Below are 21,259 nucleotides of genomic sequence, written 5' to 3'. Positions count from 1 at the left end.
CTGGTGGTGGGATTCATATAATTTAACAACTGGTTGTTTATAAGCACCATTTTAATAACCGTTTCTGCCAAAGTGGTGCGAACCTGCTGAATCCCACCATGGGTTGCATCACAAGAGACTAGTTTGCCTCCAAGCATCTCACAGGAAAGAAAAAGGGGAAAGGGAGGCGGGTGGTTGCCTGGCCAAAGGTGGTATCCAATTGAAAGCAACTCCAGTCCTGGGTGACGTACTGAAAAACAGATCGCCCGTAGCGGCATAGTGGCTAAGAGCAGGTGCCCTCTGATCTGGAGGAACCAGGTTTGATTCCCAGCTCTGCCGCTTGAGTTGTGGAGGCTTATCTGGGGAATTCAGATTAGCCTGTGTACTCCCACACATTCCAGCTGGATGACCTTGGGCTAGTCACAGTTCTCTTCAAACTCTCTCAAACCCACCTACCTCACAAGGCGTCTGTTGTGGGGAGAGGAAGAGAAAGGAGCTTGTAAGCCACCTTGAGTCTCCTTACAGGTGGGGTATAAATCCAAACAACTCCTCCTCCTCCTCCTTCTTTGTGACACAAGATTAACCCCACACTGTTACACGCACCCATTCCCAGTACTGATCAGGTTGAAAGAGACTTCCAGTCTAGTTGATCCCTTAAATATGCCTCAGGGAAACAGATTCACCACAAGTCCCCACAAGGGTAAAAGGGATCTGATAAACAGAAAAACCGCTGTGTGCTTTACTCCACTTCAGGAAAACATGATATGCGCCCCATATTCCCACAGTTTAAAAGATGCTCCATCAATACTATCCTAAGCAGTTATATCCTTCTAAGTCCACTGAAGTCTACAGACTTGAAAGGGTGTAACTCTGCACTTGCACATGTGGCCCTCCAGTTAACTATGGAGTTAGATGGGCAGGGAGACTACCAACAATGAGGCCCAAGGTGTGGATGGCGGGAATGGCAGGGTCCTCGAGGGTCTTGGAGTAATAGAAAGCCACCTGGCTTCCTGCCCCCACGAGATAATGGATGTAGCTCTGTCTCTCATGGGACCAGGGTGGCAGGGGTAAGCCTAGTTATCTTCAAAGTATGTGAAACCATAAAGTAAAGATCAAGGAATTACCACAGATGGCAGTGGTAACATAGCAGGATAGTTACATACTGTGTTTCCCCGAAAATAAGACAGTGTCTTATATTAATTTTTGCTCCCAAAGATGCGCTATGTCTTATTTTCAGGGGATGTCTTATTTTTCTGCTCCACAGCTGCATGCTCTGGTGTTCTGTTCGACGGGCATGCTTCCAAACAAAAACTTTGCTACGTCTTACTTTTGGGGGATGTTTTATATTTAGCACTTCAGCAAAACCTCTACTATGTCTTATTTTCAGGGGATGTCTTATTTTCGGGGAAACGGGGTATATCTTTCTAGCAGCACCAATTTGTTATTTCAGGCAGTTACATTGGCTTGGGAATGTATCTCAATCAGTTAGATAGCATCCCCCTGACAGTCAGCAAGGTTTACATTCAAATTTAATAATACAGTCTTTGACCAGAGAACACACATGACAACCTCAGCCAGGTTTCTAATTTTGTCTACCTGGAGACCTGTGCTGCTGGTTTGTTCCTTTAGAACCAACCTGTAAATAAATAAATCTTTGTTGTCTGATGTATTAGCCGCCCTAGCCTCAGTGATCTCAATAATCTCCTTGTGCACCACAAAACATACCTCACTGCAGCGAACCCAACGTTTATACACTCACTGCCTGTAGAACACCTGAAAACTGAGGCTTTCAAAATGAACCTAGGTTCCAAAAACCTTAGGAGGCTATGTGCATCCCCTCAATAGGGAAAAAAGGCTTGACACAGTTGCCAACTCCAGGCTGGAAACCTCCTGGAGATTTGGAGGTAGACTCTGTGGAAGGTTTTGGACAGGGAAAGGCCCTCCATAGAAATAATGCCACACAATCTATCCTCCAAAGGTGCCATATTCTTCAGGGTGAATTGATTTGCGTAGTCTGGAGACCAGCAGTAATTATAGGAGATCTCCGGGTCCTACCTGGAAGTTTGCATAGGCGTCAGCAGTGTTTGCTTCCCTGTCTCAATGTGTGTGAAGAGAGAACAAGAGAGAAATAATTGCTTTCTCCAAACTTAATAGCAAAAGCAGTTCATCAACCTCACTACAATATCCTTCTGATCTGGGAAGATACTTTTCCAAGCCAGTAATAATGATGGTAAACATTGTGAGGCCTCAGCCAAGGATTGCTCATTAGGAAACCACTGGGATTTCTCAAGCTAGACCAATTTCAACAGCAACCTCCAAGGATCGCTCTCCACCCCTCACACCCCAGGAAGTTCAGCCACTTTGGACTTGGGCAGGAAAAAGCCATTAAACTTATGACTCCTAAAATGTCTTTTAAGATTTTGCTTACTGGTGCCAACGGCCTTTGCAGGGTAAGTCAGAGTGATCCCTGAGCAAACCTTGCCTTGCACCATATACTTCAGAGACATTCAGTGTCAAGATCTGCCCAGTTCTGGCTTGATCCTGCCACGTCTCCCAGCTGAGACACGGGATCCTTTCCCCTCTTCCCCCTGTCTTTTATCTACCGGTAACTGTTGCTGTTGTTTCATTTTATTTTGGTAATACTTTATAAGCTTGTTAAGACACTTGCTAGTTGCTGTTCAGCGCTGGGGAATGTGGGTTGTTTTGAACTATATGAGGGCCATGCTGACTCTGGAATACAGGGGTGCCAAACTCCCTGGGGAACTGTGTTAGGGGACGGTGCTATGTTATGGGGAGGGGGATAACGAGGGATATAAAGGAGGATGCTTTAGTTCTGGCAATAGAAGTTTAAATGCTTTTTTTCTGACCCTGTTTCATAATAAAGAAATCATCTGAATACAGAGTCTCATTATTGAACAGCTCAGGGGCACACAAGTCCAGCTTCACCAGTGCACAAGCAGTTGCCTGTGTGGGGTTTGGCTTACACAGCGGTGGCAAAGCTATGGCACTCCAGATGTTCATAGACTACAATTCCCATCAGCCCCTACCAGCATGGCCAGGAACTGATGGGAATTTTAGTCCATGAACATCTGGAGTGCCATAGGTTCGCCACCACAGGCTTACAAGCATTTAACTCTACGATTTGAGCTGTCACAGAAACAGCCGATGTTTCGTTTGTAATTTGAATGTTTTAGACAGCATTTACTGGCTTACCACTGACTGAAAGAATAGATGCGTAAAGCCTTAATCCTTGACATCTCTGGATACCAAGTGTTTATTGGTATCATAAATGACCTGGAGGTAGGGGTGGGTAGCATGGTGTCCAAGTTTGCGGATGACACCAAATTATGTATTGTGGTGAGAACCGCAAAGGATTGCGAAGAGCTCCAAGCAGACCTTTATAAATTAGGTGAGTAGGCTAAGAAATGGCAAATGCAGTTCAATGTAGCAATGTAGCAAAATGTAAAGAATATCAAAGAGATAGAAAAAGTGCAGAGAAGGGCAACAAGGGTGATAGAGGGACTGGAGCACCTTCTCTATGAGGAGAGGCTGCAGCATTTGGGACTCTTTAGTTTGAAGAGGAGACGTCTAAGGGGGGATGTGATTGAAGTCTATAACATTATGCATGGGGTAGAAAATGTTGACAAAGAGAATTTTTTCTCTTTCTCACAATATTAGAACCAGGGGGCATACATTGAAAATGCTGGGGTCGGGCGGGGGGAGAGAATTAGGACTAATAAAAGGAAACATTTCTTCACGCAAGGCGTGATTGGTGTTTGGAATATACTCCCATTGGTGAGTGTGGTGATGGCCAATGCCAAACTTCTGGCTAGCTTTGAAGTGCGCCTGGACAGATCGGCGGCAGGTTTCGATCTATGGCGGGTTTCAATCTTGATCCTCCTTGATCTCAGATTGCAAATGCCTTAGCAGACCAGGTGCTCGGGAGCAGCAGAAGGCCCTTGCTTTCACATCCTGCTTGTGAGCTCCCAAAGGCATCTGGTGGGCCACTACGAGGAGCAGAGTGCTGGACTAGATGGACTCTGGTCTGATCCAGCACCCAGGAATCTTTCATGGCAGAGTTGGGAGTTGAAGCTGGGTCTCCCAGATCCTAATATAATCACTATGAAACATGGCATGTCGCCCATGAGCTGTTGGCTTGTTTTAATTCCCTTTTGTTTTCTACTCCCCCAGATCTTCACTAAAAAGATCCTCCTTAAATTCTTCGCTATTGCTAAATTCTAAGCATGCACTCACATCCATCCTTGAGTTGTCAGAATTACAGAGATCATCTGAGAATCTGTTTGCAAATACTTACAGGCTTTTCAACAAAGACTGTTGTGGCGTCCAAAAGATTAACACACTGCTGAGGTTTTTGTGAGCCAGGGCCTACTTTCCTAGGTTATAGAAGCCCCAGTTTGCTAGTCTTTCAGGTGTCACAAGATTCTTTTTTATTTGGGTGGTAACAAACATGACACAGTTCCCTTCTGGAATTTGTTGTGATGGGCATAGGATTCCTTGAAAGTATTCAGAGTTTTCATGGAATAGTTCTAGGTGCAATGTACAGTTACACCCTTCTAAGCTCATTAACTTCGATGGGCTTAGGGTGTGACTCCACTTAAGGAATGCATTGTTAGTACATTGCAGCAAAAATAAAGGTGTATCTCGGAACCCTATAATTGCAAGTTTTATTCAAGCTGAAGGTTTTGCTCATTCAATTAAAACAGTAATGGAATACAACCCACTTGGTAAAATGCATGGGAGCGGACCGCGCATGGCAAGCAAGCATAAAATCACAGGAAGCGGAGAAGGTGAAGGAGTTACGAAAGCCGGTCATTCACAAAAAGGAGCAATGGATTATAATGGCAATCTTCCTGCTGCACGAGCTTCCTGGAGAATTCTCATTCAAAAGTCTCTTGCTGGAATCTCCTTTTAATGATAGTTTGTGGGAGAATAGCAACTCTTCTGATCAGCAGCAGAATATCCTGAGTGTCTGAAATGTTCTTCCACTGGCTTCTCGGTACCCTGAAAGGGTACTGTGGCATTCTCTTTACCCTGCTTCCAAACTCTGTTTATTCATTTAAAACATTTTCATGCCACCTTTCCATCTGATCAGAATCCCCAAGGCAGCAAACATGAAAACATGTGAACAATTAAAACCAACAATATGTCAATAAAAACACATAAACACCACCAGAATTGGGATCGAGGTGCCTCAATGAACTACTATTGGCGGTATGTTTCCAAAACGTTAAAAAAATAAAGTGAGTCACCGGTTGCGGTAGCGACACCAATAGTGGCAAATAGTTTTCATGCAATGACCAAAAAAAAAAACCCCTTTGGGGAAACTCCAGGTGCTGAGAAGTTCAGGGGCTACCTACCCCAACAAACAGGATTTGTTTCTAAGGCTGCAATTCTAAATACGCTCACTACAGAGTAAGTTTCATTGAACTCTGTTGAGTAGACACAAGATTTGCCATGGATCTTTACAAAACAGATAGAAGTTCGGAGATGGGGTGCCGACTGCAGAACGGGTTCCTCCGGCTGTCCCTTTAATACCAGTCTGATCTGCCTACAATTACCAGGGGGTGGTAGTTAATGCCAGGAAACGCTTCAACTGCCTCTTTCTGCCCTTTAAATCTGTGTCAAAGGGACAGGCCAGCTGGCAACCTCAGCTCATTCTTCCCCACTGCGGAAACAGCAACCAGGCACTCCCGCCTATTAGCAAGTGGCATCCCCTGAACTATAGCACTAACTGAGGTACTAGTTCTCAAGTCCATTTAGCAGAGACAAGCCTGTCCAAAACAAGAGCTTTTTTTTTTTAATTCGGAAGAAGGCAACTCTTGCAACCAACAGCTTTAGCTAATATGCAAGGAGTGAGACCTAAAACCAAGAGCTCCGTCCCACATCCCACGGATAACAGGGGAGGAGGAGGAAACTGTTCCATTAGACACATATATACACAGTGAATATACCACAGTCAGCGTGATCAGTCAAGAGATGGGGGACGAGTTGCAACCGGGAAGCTCCTGGCCAGCTCTGGCTGCAACCCTACAACCCCCTCCGCCCCGCCCCTTTGCAAAACAACCCAGCCACGTCTACCTTTTGGGGAGCCTCCCTCCGCCCCGCGGATCAAAGTCCAGCAGAGCCGCCGCCGGTTCCCTGCCCGCACATTCTAAGGGCAAAAAAAGCGCCCGGGCGGCGGCTTCAACCTCGGGGCGCCCCACGGGCGTCATCAGTGCGCGCCGGAGCTCGAACGTCCAGGAAGGAGAGACGAGGAGCGGCCATAACTGCTGCCTGCGGAGCGCCGACTCCGGCCCGTCGCCTGGATCATGCCGGCAGGGAGGTCTTTCCGGCGGAGGAAGGAGGAGTCCGAGGAGGAAGACGAGGAAGAGCAGGTCACCGAGGTGGTCCGGTGCGTGCGTCTCCTCGTCTGAGCGCTCAGGGTTCGGGCTGGCCGTTGGAGTCAGTGCTGGTCAGGGCCGGGGCCTCGCACGCTCACCCTGCCCTGCAGCTGGCCTTCAGCCGCTCACTCCTTCCGTGTCTGGTCGACCTTTCGAGGTTGTGGCTGCCCCCGCAGAAATAGGAGGAGGTTGCTGGCTGCTGTGTTCTTCCATGGCCCAAACATCATGGGCAGATCAATAACAAGGCCACCCCTGCTGGGTGAAATAATCAATCTAATTGTTTTGTACAGGCCTGTGATATAAGGCCGTTGTCATGCAGGTGGCACCTGGGAATGTCTGTTTTGTAACTCAAGACATCAAGGCAAATTACAGGGCCTGTAAAACGGACCTGTTCCGCCAGGCATTTGGCCAGCCGGGGTAACATCACACTTCTGTTGAGCATTTAAATATCTAGCTTACTCAAAGTAGGTGCAAGATTGGGGAAAGCCAAGTAATTTTAATCACCATCTGAATTTTTATAAGCCCTTTAAAGCTATATGGTTTTAAATCAATAACAAGGCCACCCCCGATGAATGCCAGCAAAATGGATTTTAACTGTTTTTATATAATTGATGGACACAGCCCTGAGCCCTTCGGGGAAGGGCGGTATAGAAGTTTAATTAATGAATGAAGGGAGGGAGGGAGGGAGGGAGACTGGCTTCCCAAACCAGGAAGTTTTCAATTATGCAGCATATGGGGGCAGGATGGTTGGAGTGTGAGACTGTGGCAAACAAGCCCTGTTTTGTGGTTGCTGCAAACTCCTGAATAGCCAGGTAATTTCCTGAGGTTCCCCAGTGAGTTTGCAACTGGCAGGATTTGAACTAATAACCTTCCTGGTTTTGTGTTCAGCAGCTATTTTTTATTATTATTATTATTATTATTATTATTATTATTATTATTATTATACACATAACAACACAGCACAAGTGTCTGGAATTCATCTCTGAATATCGAGTCCTTCCCAAAGACCTAGGATATTAGAGGTATTTGCACAGAATATGTGCAGTTCCTAGAAGTGCTGCTTTCTGCAGCATGTGGACTGATGTTCTGTCCAAGTTTAGGCTTTCCAGATGTTTTTCAAGATTTCCAGATGTTTTTCAAGATGATGATGATGATGATGATGATTAATTTTTATTTAATATCAGAGCTGCCAGTTCTTTAGCTGGTTGTTGGCCTTTCGTTACAATTCGAGCTGCACCCAGAGACCTAGGACGTTGTAACATATCAATGTAGAATTTGTGCAGATCCCAGCAGGGCTGCCTTCTGAATCTGACAGATGTCGATTTTGTTGATGTGAAGATGTTTCAAGTGCTGCCCTAGTGTTTTCAAGATGACACCCATTGTGCCGATGACCACTGGGACGACCTCAGCTGGTTTGTGCCATAGCCACTGAATCTCGATTTTCAAATCATGGTATTTAGTGACATTCTCATGTTCTTTTTCACCGACCCTGCTATCACCAGGTTGCTATGTCGATGATGGTCACTATCTTGTCCTCAATCAATGAGATGTCTGATATATTATGTGCCATCAGTTTGTCCATTTGGATTCAAATGTTTATCATTATTATTAATAATTTTTGTTTAATATCACAGCTGCCAGTTATTTAGCTGGTGGTTGACCCTTCATTATAATTCGAGCCTCACCCAGAGGCCTAGGGTGTAATGTATCGGTATTTGTGTGGATTCCAGCAGGGCTGCCTTCTGAATCTGACAGATGTTGATTTTGTCAATTTGAAGATGTTTCAAGTGCCACCCCAGTGTTTTTGGAATGGTGCTCAGGATGCTGATTACCACTAGGATAACCTCAGCTGGTTTGTGCCATAGTCACTGAGTCTCCATTTTCATTTTGGGTTATATACCCCTATGCCTGCAAATGGGCTCAGAGGGGTGAAACAACCATGGATGTATAATTAAAACAATGTATTAAAAATTCTATAACGGTAACCTCCTCAATACATTTTGACAAGGGTTGGGGCAAAACAGAGACACGCAAAGTAGCACAACTTAAAGCTGAAAACGGAAAGTCTGAAAAACTGGAAAGGCTAGAAAAGGAGAGACCAGCTTGAAATGGAAACTCCTGTGGCTGTCCTCAATCCTATGCCTGGCGGAACAGCTGCGTCTCGCCTGCCCTGCCAAACTGAGCTAGATCTGACAGGGCCCTGGTCTCATTTGACAGAGTTTTCCTAGTCGAAGACAGGTGGATCATTTCAGGGCTGGGGATCTGCAGGAGTCTGTTATTTTGAGTGTAATGCTCTCCAAGGGGCGCATCAAGAGAGGCGGCCTCAGGCCATTTAGGGCTTTAAAGGTTAATGGAATGCTCTCTATGTACCTGGGGAGGGGCTGTGATTTAATGTTAGAACCTCTGCTTTGCTTGTAGGTTCGGATTCCAACATTTCCAGTCCTAATAAGACTGGCAGAGTTGCCTTGCCTGAGGCATGCCCAATTTCTTTCCAGTCCAGCATCCCATTTCCAATGACAACCAGCCAGATCAGTAAATGAGACACAAAAGCATCATCACTTTGTCTGTGGTTTGCCCTCAGCAATTGCTATTCAAAGCCTACAGTACAGCATGTTTGCATTTGCTATCTTGTGTCCAAAACTGTCTGCTGCTCAGAGATGAGTTGCATCCAATGGTCTTGGACCGGACCTAACCACGGGGTTGTGTTTCAGATTGAAACTTGAGGAAGCAAAAGAAGTACAGAGTCTCCGGAGAAGACAAAATGGAGTGAGGTAAGAGACGTGGCAGAATCCCTGAAAAGCATTCTATGTTCGTTTGAACTTCGTGCAGCATGTTTGTAACAATGACTGTCATGGAATTTCGGCTGCCATGAAGGTGAGCATTTGGGGTGGATTTTTTAAAGAAAAATCGAGTTTCTTGTATCTGTGAGAGTTTTTTTTTAAAGTTCTGCTACTTGTGCTTGTGGTAGATGGCTTGAATGAGTTGTTTGAACTTTCTGCTGATTTTTGGGCAGCCCAGAGGGCACCCCGGATGAGCTTTCCGTGAGCAAAGTTTTTTTGATCCCCACAGCATCTTGCCCTTGTCCACTGGTTGCATTGCCTATATTCTAATTTACATTCTTCTGGTGTGTTGATGTATTGATAGGTAGGGGCTTGGTTCAGACATAGTAGCCAGCAGTGGTCTGGCACAGATGTTTGAGTCTACAAAAAGTGGCAAATCAAGCAGATGTACTGTTTGAATTTCATTTGTGGCTTGGGCGATCTGTGATGTGGACTGATGTCCAAACTGATAATCTGTGGATTTTGTTGCCATATTCCCCCTGGATACCACCTGCCCACAGTGGTTGGACCCCTGAAGAGCTGAGAAATGAAACAATAGCTTTAGCAAGGTGTTATTTCCTCTTTCTTTTGGCCTTCCACAGCTGTGTTTCCACAGGCTGCATAGGAGTAGCATCAATAGTGTTACTGCGGGGTAACTAATTAAAAAATTTTAAGCCCAAAAAGCTTAAGCCAACAAAGAATAAAATTAAAGAAATAATTTTTATTCAGGCCAACAACGGGCAAGCTAGTATTAGAGGAGCCGCACAAAATGACTGCAGTTTCTCATTTTTATAGGTTACATCAGAACAGCATTAGAAAGAATACACCCAAAGTACAACCATCATCAATCAATCACTGAGAAGGGAGGAGATCGTCCCCTTACCCAAAACATTTAGGACAGGCAAATGCCCTTCTTGGAAGATGTCAGTATTTCACCCTCTGACGTCCTGTGAACTAAGGCCCAGCCTCACCTTATCAGCATTGTTCTCAGTTTGTCTACTTTTCTAGACAAAGAGCCTAAACAATTTTCCATGTTCTGGTTTGTATCAGAAAAGGGTAGACTTATGGTGCCAGCGGGGACAAGAAGACCTCGAAAACAATTTAGTTCGTAATCTCTTGCATTCCCATGTAAGAGTGAAGACAAGGGGTATTCATCAAGGCTATTACTGATCTGGTTAGCAACAGGGAAAAGGGCAAAGAGCAGATGGCCTGCATATATTTGATTGAATTGGTTATGATTAAAGCACAAAATTATAAAGGCAATACAATTGAAGAAATCAATGTTATATGAATTTAAAGAGTCCTCAAATGCCACCCTGCACCTACAATAGCATGTCGTTGTGCTGTTGTTGTCCTAAGCTTACAGCGTGCCCTGCGAATCGAAGCCATCCCCACCATATAAAATAGGCTTCTGGTCTCTCTTTGCAGACTAGCAGGCAGATGGGGTGGAAACTGATGGATCTGAGATTTCAGCATCTGCATTTTGTTTTGTTTTTGGACCACAGAACTGCAGATGTGTTGATTGGCTGATTGATGAAGCTGTCTTAAGGGATGCTAATGAGAATTAAAAGGTACCTGGGAAAAGAAAACCAGGCTGTTATGTTCAGCTCTAACGAACTAGTGAGGGGGCCTTCTTGGCTGACTTGACTCTTTCTTTTGTGTGTCTCTTTTGGCCAGTGCTGCAGCCCTGCTTGTAGGGGAGAAGTTGCAAGAAGAGACGACCTTGACGGTAAGACTGAGCTGTGGGGGTGGGAGGAGACCATTTCGCTAATCATGGGAGATACAAAACTATTTTAGATTCCTAGGCATTGTTCATCATGTTTTTAGAGGAACAGGACTGATGGAAATCTTTCTGATCAATAAATTGTCCACTTAATGTTTTACTTGTTCATGGATTGATTGTGCGGCAGCCCTGCTTATGACATGGGGGACGGGACCAGCTGTGCTAGGCATTGGCTTCTTTTGCTAAAATCTGCTGGTGCTTTCGTCGCCTCTTGAAACACTGGCTTGCTACCTGTGGCCGAAAGAAATGCCAGCACCTTGGTGGTAGTGGTGGTGGTAGAAAGTGCTGGCAAGTTGTTGCTGACCAGACAAACAGAGGTGATTTGCTATTGCCTGCCTCTGAGGTAGCAACCTTGGATTTCCTTGAGGGGGCTCCCATGCAAATCGTAACCAGGATGAACCCTGCTCAGTCTCTGAGATTAGACTAGATCAGAGTGGTCAGGGCATATGACATGTATGGTGGTGGAAAGTGCAGGCACGTTTCAGTTGACTTATGCCAACCCTAGGGTTTTCAAGGCAAAGATTGATCAGAGGTGGTTTGCCATTGGCTGCTTCTGTTCAGTGACCCTGGACTTCCTCAGCAGTCTGCCATCCAAGTACTAGCCAGAGCTGATCCTCCTTAACTTCTGAGATCTGAGGAGATTGGGCTGGCCTGGGCCATCCAGTAGAAGAAGAAGAATTTGGATTTATATCCCCCCTTTCTCTCCTGTAGGAGACTCAAAGGGGCTGACAATCTCCTTGCCCTTCCCCCCTCACAACAAACACCCTATGAGGTAGGTGGGGCTGAAAGAGCTCCGAGAAGCTGTGACTAGCCCAAGGTCACCCAGCTGGTGTGTGTGGGAGTGTACAGGCTAATCTGAATTCCCCAGATAAGCCTCCACAGCTCAGGTGGCAGAGCTGGGAATCAAATCCGGTTCCTCCAGATTAGATACACGAGCTCTTAACCTCCTACACCACTGCTGCTCCTTATGTAGCTTATGCTGAAAGAGATGTTAGCGAGTAGACCTGCGGCACAGCGGAATGCTGGTGACCGAGAGTAGGAGAAGCAGCCTTGGAACTCAGTTGCAACACCACAATAGTAGACACAGCACAAGAAGCCGTTATTCTTTAGTGAAGTGCAGTTTATCAACAGTGGAGTTATATACAAGAAGTATTTACAGGATCACAGAACAAACTGACAGCATGCTTCGCCAACATAGAAATACCCTAGCCAGTGCATACAGTCACATCTGTTCAGAATATATACAAGTACTGACCAATCAGCATAAAGGTCACATAGTCCAGGTGAAGCCGGTTAGAACCAGCTCACTGCCTCAAGCAACAGTCAGGTGAACTGTCAGTTAGATCATAGTGATCTGCCTTAACACACAATATGCATCAGTGAGGTAAAGCTAAATGACAAGAGATAGACACATCTCTCTCACTTAAAATCCCTCTTTTCCCCAGGATGACCCCTTTAATGTAAAGACTGGCGGAATGGTGGACATGAAGAAGCTGAAGGAACGGGGCAAGGACAGGTGAGCGTGTCTGGTTTCCCCTGAGGTATATAATAAAGCACGTTTGCTGTGGAACAAGGCATACGGATGCAGGAAGCAACAGCCAGCATCTGGCTTGCTGCAGTAAAGAACTTGGCGAAGGCATCGGTTTTTTCAACAGGGTACGAATCAAACCTCGGCCGGTCTATGGGGAAGTAAATCTCAGTTGTTTGCCAGTGGGACTTCGTGTCCTTAGGATTGCACTGGTAGACAATCTGGATCTGGAATGCTCCACTTCACCTGTGGGTGGGAGCACACTCCATCACGGAATACTTCTCAATCATGTACAAGAAGGAATTAGGTCAGGGGTAGGGAACCTGCGGCTCTCCAGATGTTTCCATTGTCTCCAATTGGCCATGCAGGAAGGGGCTGATGGGAATTGTAGTTCCTGAACATCTGGAGAGCCACAGGTTCCCTACCCCTGAATTAGGCAGACCAGAGCGCTTCATAGGCTGGGGAATCACTTGGTACCTGCTTAAAACTAATAAGTTAAGAAACAGTAGGAAGTAGAGAGAGGGGCAGATATTTTTGAGGACTCCTCTACCTGTAAAAATTGGGTGAGAATTCAGGTACAGTTGTTCTTGTTATTGTAACAGTACAATGGGAGAATATAACTGGAGAAATTCTCCTTTCTATACACAGTTCAAGGGATGCTTCTCAATGGAGCTTCCTTTGTCATCCCTTATTTGCCTCTCCCCATTTCACTGCCCCCCTCCCCCAGGCCATTTGAGAGATCAAGGCAGTTTACAAATCATTGTCTCTTTTTTCCCCTCCCTGGAAATGTAAAGGTAATGTAAAATGCCTGCAAAGGTGGGTGGGAGGCCACTGGCCCTTTGCCAAATGCTATGTTTGAGGGAGCTATGTCAATCACTGCTGAATTTTGATACCATCCCACCTTCAAGGAGCTCAGGACAGCACCGGCTCTTTTTCTCCTTGCAACATCTGGGTGAGGTAGGTCAGGCTGACAGTTTGGCTGGAAGTCACCCAGGAAGCTTTGTGGCTGGGTGGAGATTTGACCCTGACCTCCCAGATCCCAGTGCAAATATACTACACTGCGCTGGCTCCAGCTCACCACTTCCATTTTGGCTGTAGATTTGTGAGCCAATTTACTGAGCATTTGGTAGTCCCATTGATGTACTTTTATGTTGAAATCAGAAGACTGTGAAATGTTTGACTTTGACTGGATTGTGCCTTAAAAATACTGTTTGAATTAATAATGATTGCTGTAAAAATGTATTGTCGAAGGCTTTCACGGCTGGAATCACTTGGGTGCTGTGTGGTTTCCGGGCTGTATGGCCGTGTTCTAGCAGCATTCTCTCCTGACGTTTCGCCTGCATCTGTGGCTGGCATCTTCAGATGATCCTCTGAAGATGCCAGCCACAGATGCAGGCGAAACGTCAGGAGAGAATGCTGCTAGAACACGGCCATACAGCCCGGAAACCACACAGCACCCATTGCTGTAATAGTTTCTGAAAAACCATCTCCTTAATCAGAATTGCAAAAACTTTATTATAGCCACTACTAAGACATCCGTATTGTTGAAGGAGCACGTTCAGCTTGAAAAACTGCAGTAGATAAGGAAATGTTCCAGTAAAACACTTAACAATGGTTCGGTGCAGTGTATTTATTAACAAGCATGGTTTATGATGGGCAAGCAAGCCGTAACTGGAAGTAATAGTTCTGAAGTAGATTTGTCAACTCTGGCTTGTGCTCACCACGGTTTGGTGTAATGTCTAAATTGACACGCCATGGTTTGAAATTAGGTAGGAAAAGCAGAATCCTAAGCCATATTCTGACTTGCAGTTGCAGATCATGGTTCATGTTAACTATGGTTTGGCTTTTATGATTGGCTAACACATGAGCACATGATGCCTGAATTCACAAATCAGAGTTGCAGCTGTAGTTCAACTTCCAGTAGCTGCTGCACTATGGAGATGGGAGTGAATTCATGAAGCAGAATGGATAGAAAAGCAACCAAAGGTTGTACATTTAGAAGCTCAAACCCTGGTTGGTTCTAATTCACAGTATGTGCAAACCATGGTTTGGCGTGATACCTTCATGATGCCATAGCTTTTATCATGTTTCTCTTGATGTTGGTTAAGATTGATTTTGGGGTGGGGGATGTTTCTCTCTTAATAGAATCAGTGAAGAAGAGGACCTGAACCTTGGGACTTCCTTCTCTGCAGAGACCAACAGGAGAGATGAAGATGCTGACATGTAAGTTGCATTATAAGAACACAAGAAGAGCTGTGCTGAAGTGGAGCAGAGGTTCATCTAGTCCATAATCCTGGTCCACACAGTGTCCACCCAGGTACTTTGGAAGGTTCACAAGCAGTAGCACAGGGCATCCCCTGTTTTTTGATGGGTAGTAACTGGCATTCCAAGATATAGTGCCTCAGAACATGGAGGTTCTATTTGACTCTCATGCCTAGAAGGCCTGTGATGGGACTCTCCTTCTGCTACGACTTTCTGTGATAATTCCTCATGAAACTGTAGTTAGCAGGTTGGGACAATTTTCAAGGTTCCCCTTTGCCCAAAGTGTCTACTTCTCAGAAAACCTATAATGCATTTTCTGCTCTGTTTTTGGTAGCCTGGTTTATACAAGCAGGGATGTGGAGGGGTTTTTAGCCAGTTGCAGCAAGCCTTGGTGGCCCAGCCCTGCTTAGATTTGTGCTGCACTTTCCTCGGCAGTTCGTGTGCTCTCAAGACTGCACAGAAGGTCTTAAATGAAGGGCTTTGTTGTGGAAAAAAAAAACCCCTGAAGATTTGTTTAGCCCCGGGGTTGGCAACCTTTACCATCCAAAGAGCCATTTGGACCCGTTTTCCACGGCCCCAAAGATCTACTGAGCCAGAGAGCCGCCTCCGGTTCAGCTCCTCCACTCACCTTTCCTTCCAGCGCTGGGCTGGAGGGACACGCCCACGCTACCCTCCGACGTCCAGGCCACGCGGAGCCGCAGTATAAGGCTGAAAGAGCCGCAGGCTGCAGACTCTTGGTTTAGCCTATTGGAGTGGTGGGAGGAACCACCTTCATTGGGATCTGTATGCAAATAATGTTGGTACTTTAATATAAATGGAGTATGGAATGAACCCTTTGAAAGTGTCAGAGGAAATAACTAGGTAATAATAAAAATACAGGACAAAACAAGCATAGAAAGGAAATGGTTTTATCTTTAAGGCAGAGAATGGCATTCTCTCGTGTGTGTGTGTTTTAATCATCATATTGGGGGTTGCATACATAATAAAATGCTTTATGTATGTTGGAAAATGTAAAACAGGAAAAGAAACTTGTGTTTGCAAGCACATATCACATGCACATTGGGGAGTCGTTATTAACCGTGATTCCATTGAACAGATGTTCAGTTGTAAACCCAGGATTGCGATGCATTCAGACCTCACAAACTGTGGCTTGTTCATTACAAGAATGGGTCGTAGCAGTCTGTGGCCTCTCATAATTATTTCTCCCACCCCTCCCAGTGTGTAGTTTGAAGACTGAAGACTTCTTACTTCCTTACATCCGAATTGACAAACCGTGGCTTGTTGCCTTGTATACAAGGCAGACCTAAACCAAGTTTGAGCATTCTGGTTTGTAGGCAAGCAAACAGACACAGTGTGCCAAGGCTCCCAATCTGAATGCTGCAACAAACTGATTCACTCCAAATGCAGAAGCGTTCAGTCTGAGCCATGCATGAAGGAAGACAGGAAGAGAGCATGTGAACTTCAGAGCTTCTCCCAGTGAACAAACCACTGTGATGTGATATCTGAGCACAGTCATCATGCAACAAGGGCTGTGAAGAGCTAGCAGTCAGGATCTCTGTCAGCATGTCATACCCACCAAAGCTGGTAGTCAGACAAGATCAGAATGCTTCCTCTGGCCCCTGAAAAGTGTTGTCACTGTTGCTTAAACTTGACTTGTATAAAGGGAAATTAATTGTCCCTGTTGCTTAAACTTGACTGATGTAAAGGGAAGTCACTTGAAGCAAGGGATGAAGGGCAGTGAAGGGAAAGGGAAGAGAAAGCCAAGCAAGTTTGGGTAGGGATGCCGGAGGATAAGAAGTTCCTGTAGAACCTCTAGGCAACGAGACGTGGTGATGCGGTTAAAAGCAGATGGGCTGTAATCTGGAGAACCGGGTTTGATTCTCCTTACAGGAGAGAAAGGTGGGGTATAAATCCAAACTCTCCTCCCCTTCCTTCTCCTCCTCCTCCACCACCTCTCTGGTGCTTTGAAGATCTTCCAGCAAAGGCCAAGTCAGCTAAGGTCCTTGGAACTCTCCCCGCAAAAACTGGGTTGGAGACTGGTGGGTATTGCCACCTGATGCAAGCTTTGCATTGACTTCCTGTACAGGATGAAATACATTGAAACTGAGCTGAAGAAGAGGAAAGGGATAGTAGAAAATGAGGAGCAGAAAGTGAAGCAGAAGAACGCAGAAGACTGTCTCTATGAGTTACCGGAGAGCATCCGGGTCTCTTCGGCCAAGAAGACGGAAGAGATGCTGTCCAATCAGATGCTTAGCGGCATTCCTGAAGTGGACCTTGGAATTGAGTGAGTGACTCAGGGCACTTGTTTTTTCAGAATCCTTACCCCAACACTGAGGAAACAAACGGCTGTCTGGGCATGTTTGTTCAGGTAATTTGTAGGCAGTTCACAAAGTGGAGACATTTTTTTAATTGCTCATTTTAAAAGGACCCCGAGAACCAATTGAACAGGATTTAGAGCAGCAGCAAAAGGCAGTTCAGTGTAACTGATCATGACTAGCAAATCAACACTACAAAAAATATAAATTCAGAGTAGCTGATAAAAACAGCAAGGTAAATGCTATAAAGGAAACAGGAAACTAATAAGAGACCAGGGGAAAAATTATTTGAAACAGAATGCCTAAGTAAACAACCAAGCTTTCCCCAGCGTCTGAAAAGTAGTAGATCAGGCACCAATCAAACCATAACAGAGGCCCCACCACAGAAAATTGTCTGTAGTATCTGCCCACCATTTTTCAGCTGATGGAAGCTCCCAGAGCAGGTGGCAAGATGCTAGCATTTGGGCAGTGAGGCAGGCTTGACTTAAAATAATCTGGTCCTTACTGTCCATGCTTAAAACACCTGTATGAAGGATGTGGGCCTGACTTTTGTTGTTTTTTTGGTCACTGATAAGATCATTCTTCTGCTGAGCCTTTGGAGCGTGAGTGGGAGAAGAGGTTGACCATGCAAAAATCACCTCTGAAGACAAAGCCAGTCAATCCCCTGCGGGCTCTACACGACACGTTCAGGGGTCAGACCTATACTGAAAACGATAGTCTGAAGGAGTAAAGACCAGAGGGAGGGGCGAAAGGGAGGGAGTCTCATGTCACCCTCTAGGACAGTGATGGCAAACCTTTTTGAGACTGAATGCCCAAGTTGTAACTCCAAACCCACTTATTTATCGCAAAGTGCCAACACAGCAATTTAACCTCAATACTGAGGTTTTAGTTTAGAAAAAACGGTTGGCTCTGAGGCGTGCGTTACTCGGGAGTAAGCTTGGTGGTAGTTGGTGGCTTTGCTTTGAAGCAACCGTGCAACTCTTCCAATGGGTGAATCACAACCCTAGGAGGGTTTACTCAGAAGCAAGCCCCATTGCCAGCAACCGAGCTTACTCCCAGGTAAAGGATCACACTTTAGTTCTTCCCATGAAATTCAGTGGGGTTTAACGGTGCTTTACAGGGTTACCTACACTGCTTCCCCAAAACTAGATCTTAGGTTTAATGCTAATAATCGAGCCCAGCGGCCCAGGCCAGCCTAAATGTGGGGGGGGGGACTCTGTTTGCACGTGCCTACAGAGAAGGCTCTGAGTGCCACCTCTGGCACCCGTGCCATAGGTTCGCCACCACTGCTCTAGGAAGCATCTTTGATTTTTTTCCTCTTGTTTTGTCTTCTTCCTTTATCCATTTAGAGCCAAAATCAAAAACATTATCTCCACCGAGGAGGCCAAAGCTCGTCTATTGGCCGAACAGCAGAATAAGAAGAAAGACAGCGAGACCTCCTTTGTTCCCACAAACATGGCAGTGAACTATGTCCAGCACAACAGATGTGAGTTGGGGAGTGGTGTTTATCCACTGACCTCGGAGTTGGCCAGGGATTTCAGTGTACATCAGTCAAGGCCATGGGCCTGTGTTGGACCTGGCAACCCTGTTCCTTAAAGGGACCTTTATGCAGACAGATGTAAACCATGAAATGATGCATTCCACCCGATGGCCTTGAGCAATATCACACTATTGTGTTTGTTTATTTTTTACATTTGTACCCTGCCCACTCTCCCAAAGGATTCAGGGCAGCTTTACATAGAATATATAATAAAAACATAATAAAAACAGTACAAAATCACAAATATAAATACTAAAACCAGTTACAGTACAATTTCAAGATGACTGAAATCTAACAGTACAAGGGAGCAGGAGTGCGCATCATATCCCAGATGGGACCAGAAACGATATCAAAAGGGGTTACCAGCTGGCCCAGTGGAGCAACTGAGACAGATTCCACAAGGCCCAGATGTCATTGGGGAGTGTGTCCCACCAGGTCGGGGCCGTGTTGATGCCAGCTGGACATCCTTGGGGTCCGGAACCGCTAGTAAGTTCCCCTCCACAGACTGATGGGGTCTTGGAGGACAATAAGGGGAGAGGCGGTCTCGCAAATATGCAGGTCCAAGTCCATTAATAGTCTTAAAGGTCAGCACCAAAACTTTGAAGACAACCTGGTGCTCAATAGGCAGTCAGTGAAGATTTTGTAGGGCAGGTGTTAATATAGTCCCAGCTAGAGGCTCCTACTAGGAGTCTAGCAGCTGCATGTTGAGCAAGCTTAAGTTAAAGTTATAGTGCAGGGAGGCACATGTAGCCTCAGTAACCCTGTGAAGTGGGGCTGGGAGATGGTGATTGGCCCAGAGTCTCTAGTGAAACTTCCTAGTTGAGTGGAAATTTGAGCCCAAGTCTCCCCAATGATAATCTGACAGTTTTAACCAGTGCACTGTACTACCTCAGGATTTCAAACTGGTGGGGTGTCTCCTTTCAGTTTATCATGAAGAGCTGAATGCGCCTGTAAGAAGGAACAAAGAGGAACCTAAAGCCCGCCCGTTAAGAGTGGGGGACACAGAGAAACCTGAACCAGAGCGTAAGTTTCTCCTGCAGTAATGTACATCCAGCTTTCCAGAATTCCTTTTATTGTGTATCTATGAGATGTATTTTTTTAAAACCCTGAAGACGAAAGGAGAAGCCTGCTACATTGTGGCTATAAACAACCAATTGCATACCAACAATAATAATTGTGCAAATTTAATAAGTGTTCAGAAAGCAAAAAAAGGGAAAATGTATAAACTAAATGAGCTTAATAACCCCTGTAGTGATCAAGCAAAATGCAAGGTAACAGGCAAAAAACATGTATTACTATTGGTTGCCAATGAGTTGTGTATAGCCACAATGCAGCAGGCTTCTCCATTGTCTTTTGACTTTCTTGATTGCTTGTATAGTGTTTAAAAAAACCCTGCCAGGGTAGAGCACATTTCATCCAAACAACAATCCTGTGAAGTGGGTTAAGTTGATTTTTTTTGTAACTTCAATCCAATCCAATCCAATCCAAAAACCTTTATTAGGCATAAACCAGAAGTACCATACATTCCAAATACAAAAACAGGATCATTGTTACATATCATGTAGAACATGGATTAAAAATGTAGCAACTGCTTCAGAAATTTCTACATTAGGGCTGTTCAATAGCTTAGACATTTTTTGTTTGTCTGAGAGAAACATAAATTCTAAAGGTAGTAAAGCTCCCAGACTGGTTCTAATATCTAATATACCTCGAACAGTAAAGCAGGATATGAGGGATTGAGCCTATAGCATTGGGACAGTACCGACAGCAACACTCACTCTGTGGGATGTTAAGGAAACAACATTGAAGATAGACAGAGGGGAATGAGTTGCATTTTTGTAACTTAATTTGTTTAAGGAATTCAAAATGGCATCTGTGACTGTTTTCTTTGTCCATTTCTCCTTGCAATATCCCTCTGAGGCAGGTTAGGCTGACTGTGCCTCACTTTGCCATGGGGCGATCGGGAACATTGGTCCACACAGGAGAGAAGTGCCTATTTGCCTTTTCTCTCTCTGGCCTTGCTGGTAGTGACTACTGGGAGTACAGGGCCCTTAGCTGGAGCTGGATCCATGCACAAGAGAGGAGTGCTTGCCTGCCTTTTCTCTCTCTCTGACCTTGATGGTAGCGATGTCAGGGGGACAGGGTTCTCAATTAGAGCTGGGGCCATTCACAAGAGAGTGAGGTCTGGTTGCTCCTCCCTTCCCTCCTTGAGCTTGTCCTATCAGTTGCCTTCTAAAAATATCATGCGGCTGTCATGCCAAATTTCACCTCTATTTTCTAAGTCTATGATCATGCCTCTGATTTTCTTCCAGGGTCCCCTCCAAATCGCAAACGTCCACCAAATGAAAAAGCAACAGATGACTATCATTATGAGAAATTTAAGAAGATGAATAGGCGCTATTGAAAGCTCTGTGTTTGCTTGAGTGTCTTTTCTTTCATTGCTGGAGACATATCTGTAAATAGATTTTGCACGATGGCACATATCCTCTTCATTTGTGGCCATCCGTTTTGCCCAAAGTGTCTTCCACAGACCTATCTGTACAGTGACCTCTGAGTCTTTTCCATGGGCAAGGTATATTGTGGCTTATTTTCAGTGTTAAAGCTTTGTATTTAGTAAAAATGTCTGTTTGGA

At 45.2% G+C, this 21,259-nt stretch overlaps 2 protein-coding genes across 2 annotated transcripts in view; one reads left to right on the top strand and one right to left on the bottom strand.

Annotated features, from left to right (window-relative positions):
* The window catches only part of USP20 (ubiquitin specific peptidase 20), a 49,811-nt gene extending 43,610 nt beyond the window's left edge, over positions 1–6,201 (bottom strand). Inside the window, exon 1 of the mRNA XM_048512250.1 lies at positions 6,079–6,201. The gene's annotated coding sequence lies outside the window, so the exon portion shown is untranslated. The remainder of the gene's footprint in view (positions 1–6,078) is intronic.
* A 10-nt stretch (positions 6,202–6,211) lies between these two features.
* LG12H9orf78 (linkage group 12 C9orf78 homolog) lies at positions 6,212–21,259 on the top strand. The gene is made up of 9 exons (XM_048512253.1): positions 6,212–6,391; positions 9,092–9,151; positions 10,877–10,928; positions 12,428–12,498; positions 14,656–14,733; positions 16,859–17,056; positions 18,437–18,573; positions 19,552–19,650; positions 20,940–21,259. The coding sequence occupies exons 1-9, from the start codon at positions 6,309–6,311 to the stop codon at positions 21,029–21,031; spliced, it is 870 nt and encodes a 289-aa protein (XP_048368210.1). The 5' UTR covers positions 6,212–6,308; the 3' UTR covers positions 21,032–21,259.

Source organism: Sphaerodactylus townsendi, linkage group LG12, assembly GCF_021028975.2.
Source record: "Sphaerodactylus townsendi isolate TG3544 linkage group LG12, MPM_Stown_v2.3, whole genome shotgun sequence".
Lineage (NCBI taxonomy): Eukaryota > Metazoa > Chordata > Lepidosauria > Squamata > Sphaerodactylidae > Sphaerodactylus > Sphaerodactylus townsendi.
Note: the sequence above shows the minus strand (reverse complement) of the source record. Positions and strands in the feature narration are given on the sequence as shown.

Bases quoted from the DNA above. Each gene is read 5' to 3' on its own strand.
- LG12H9orf78 (XM_048512253.1), top strand. From the start codon at position 6,309: ATGCCGGCAGGGAGGTCTTTCCGGCGGAGGAAGGAGGAGTCCGAGGAG. The intron at 17,057-18,436 runs GTGAGTGACTCA...TTATCCATTTAG, and splicing joins GAAGTGGACCTTGGAATTGA to AGCCAAAATCAAAAACATTA. The intron at 19,651-20,939 runs GTAAGTTTCTCC...ATTTTCTTCCAG, and splicing joins AGAGAAACCTGAACCAGAGC to GGTCCCCTCCAAATCGCAAA.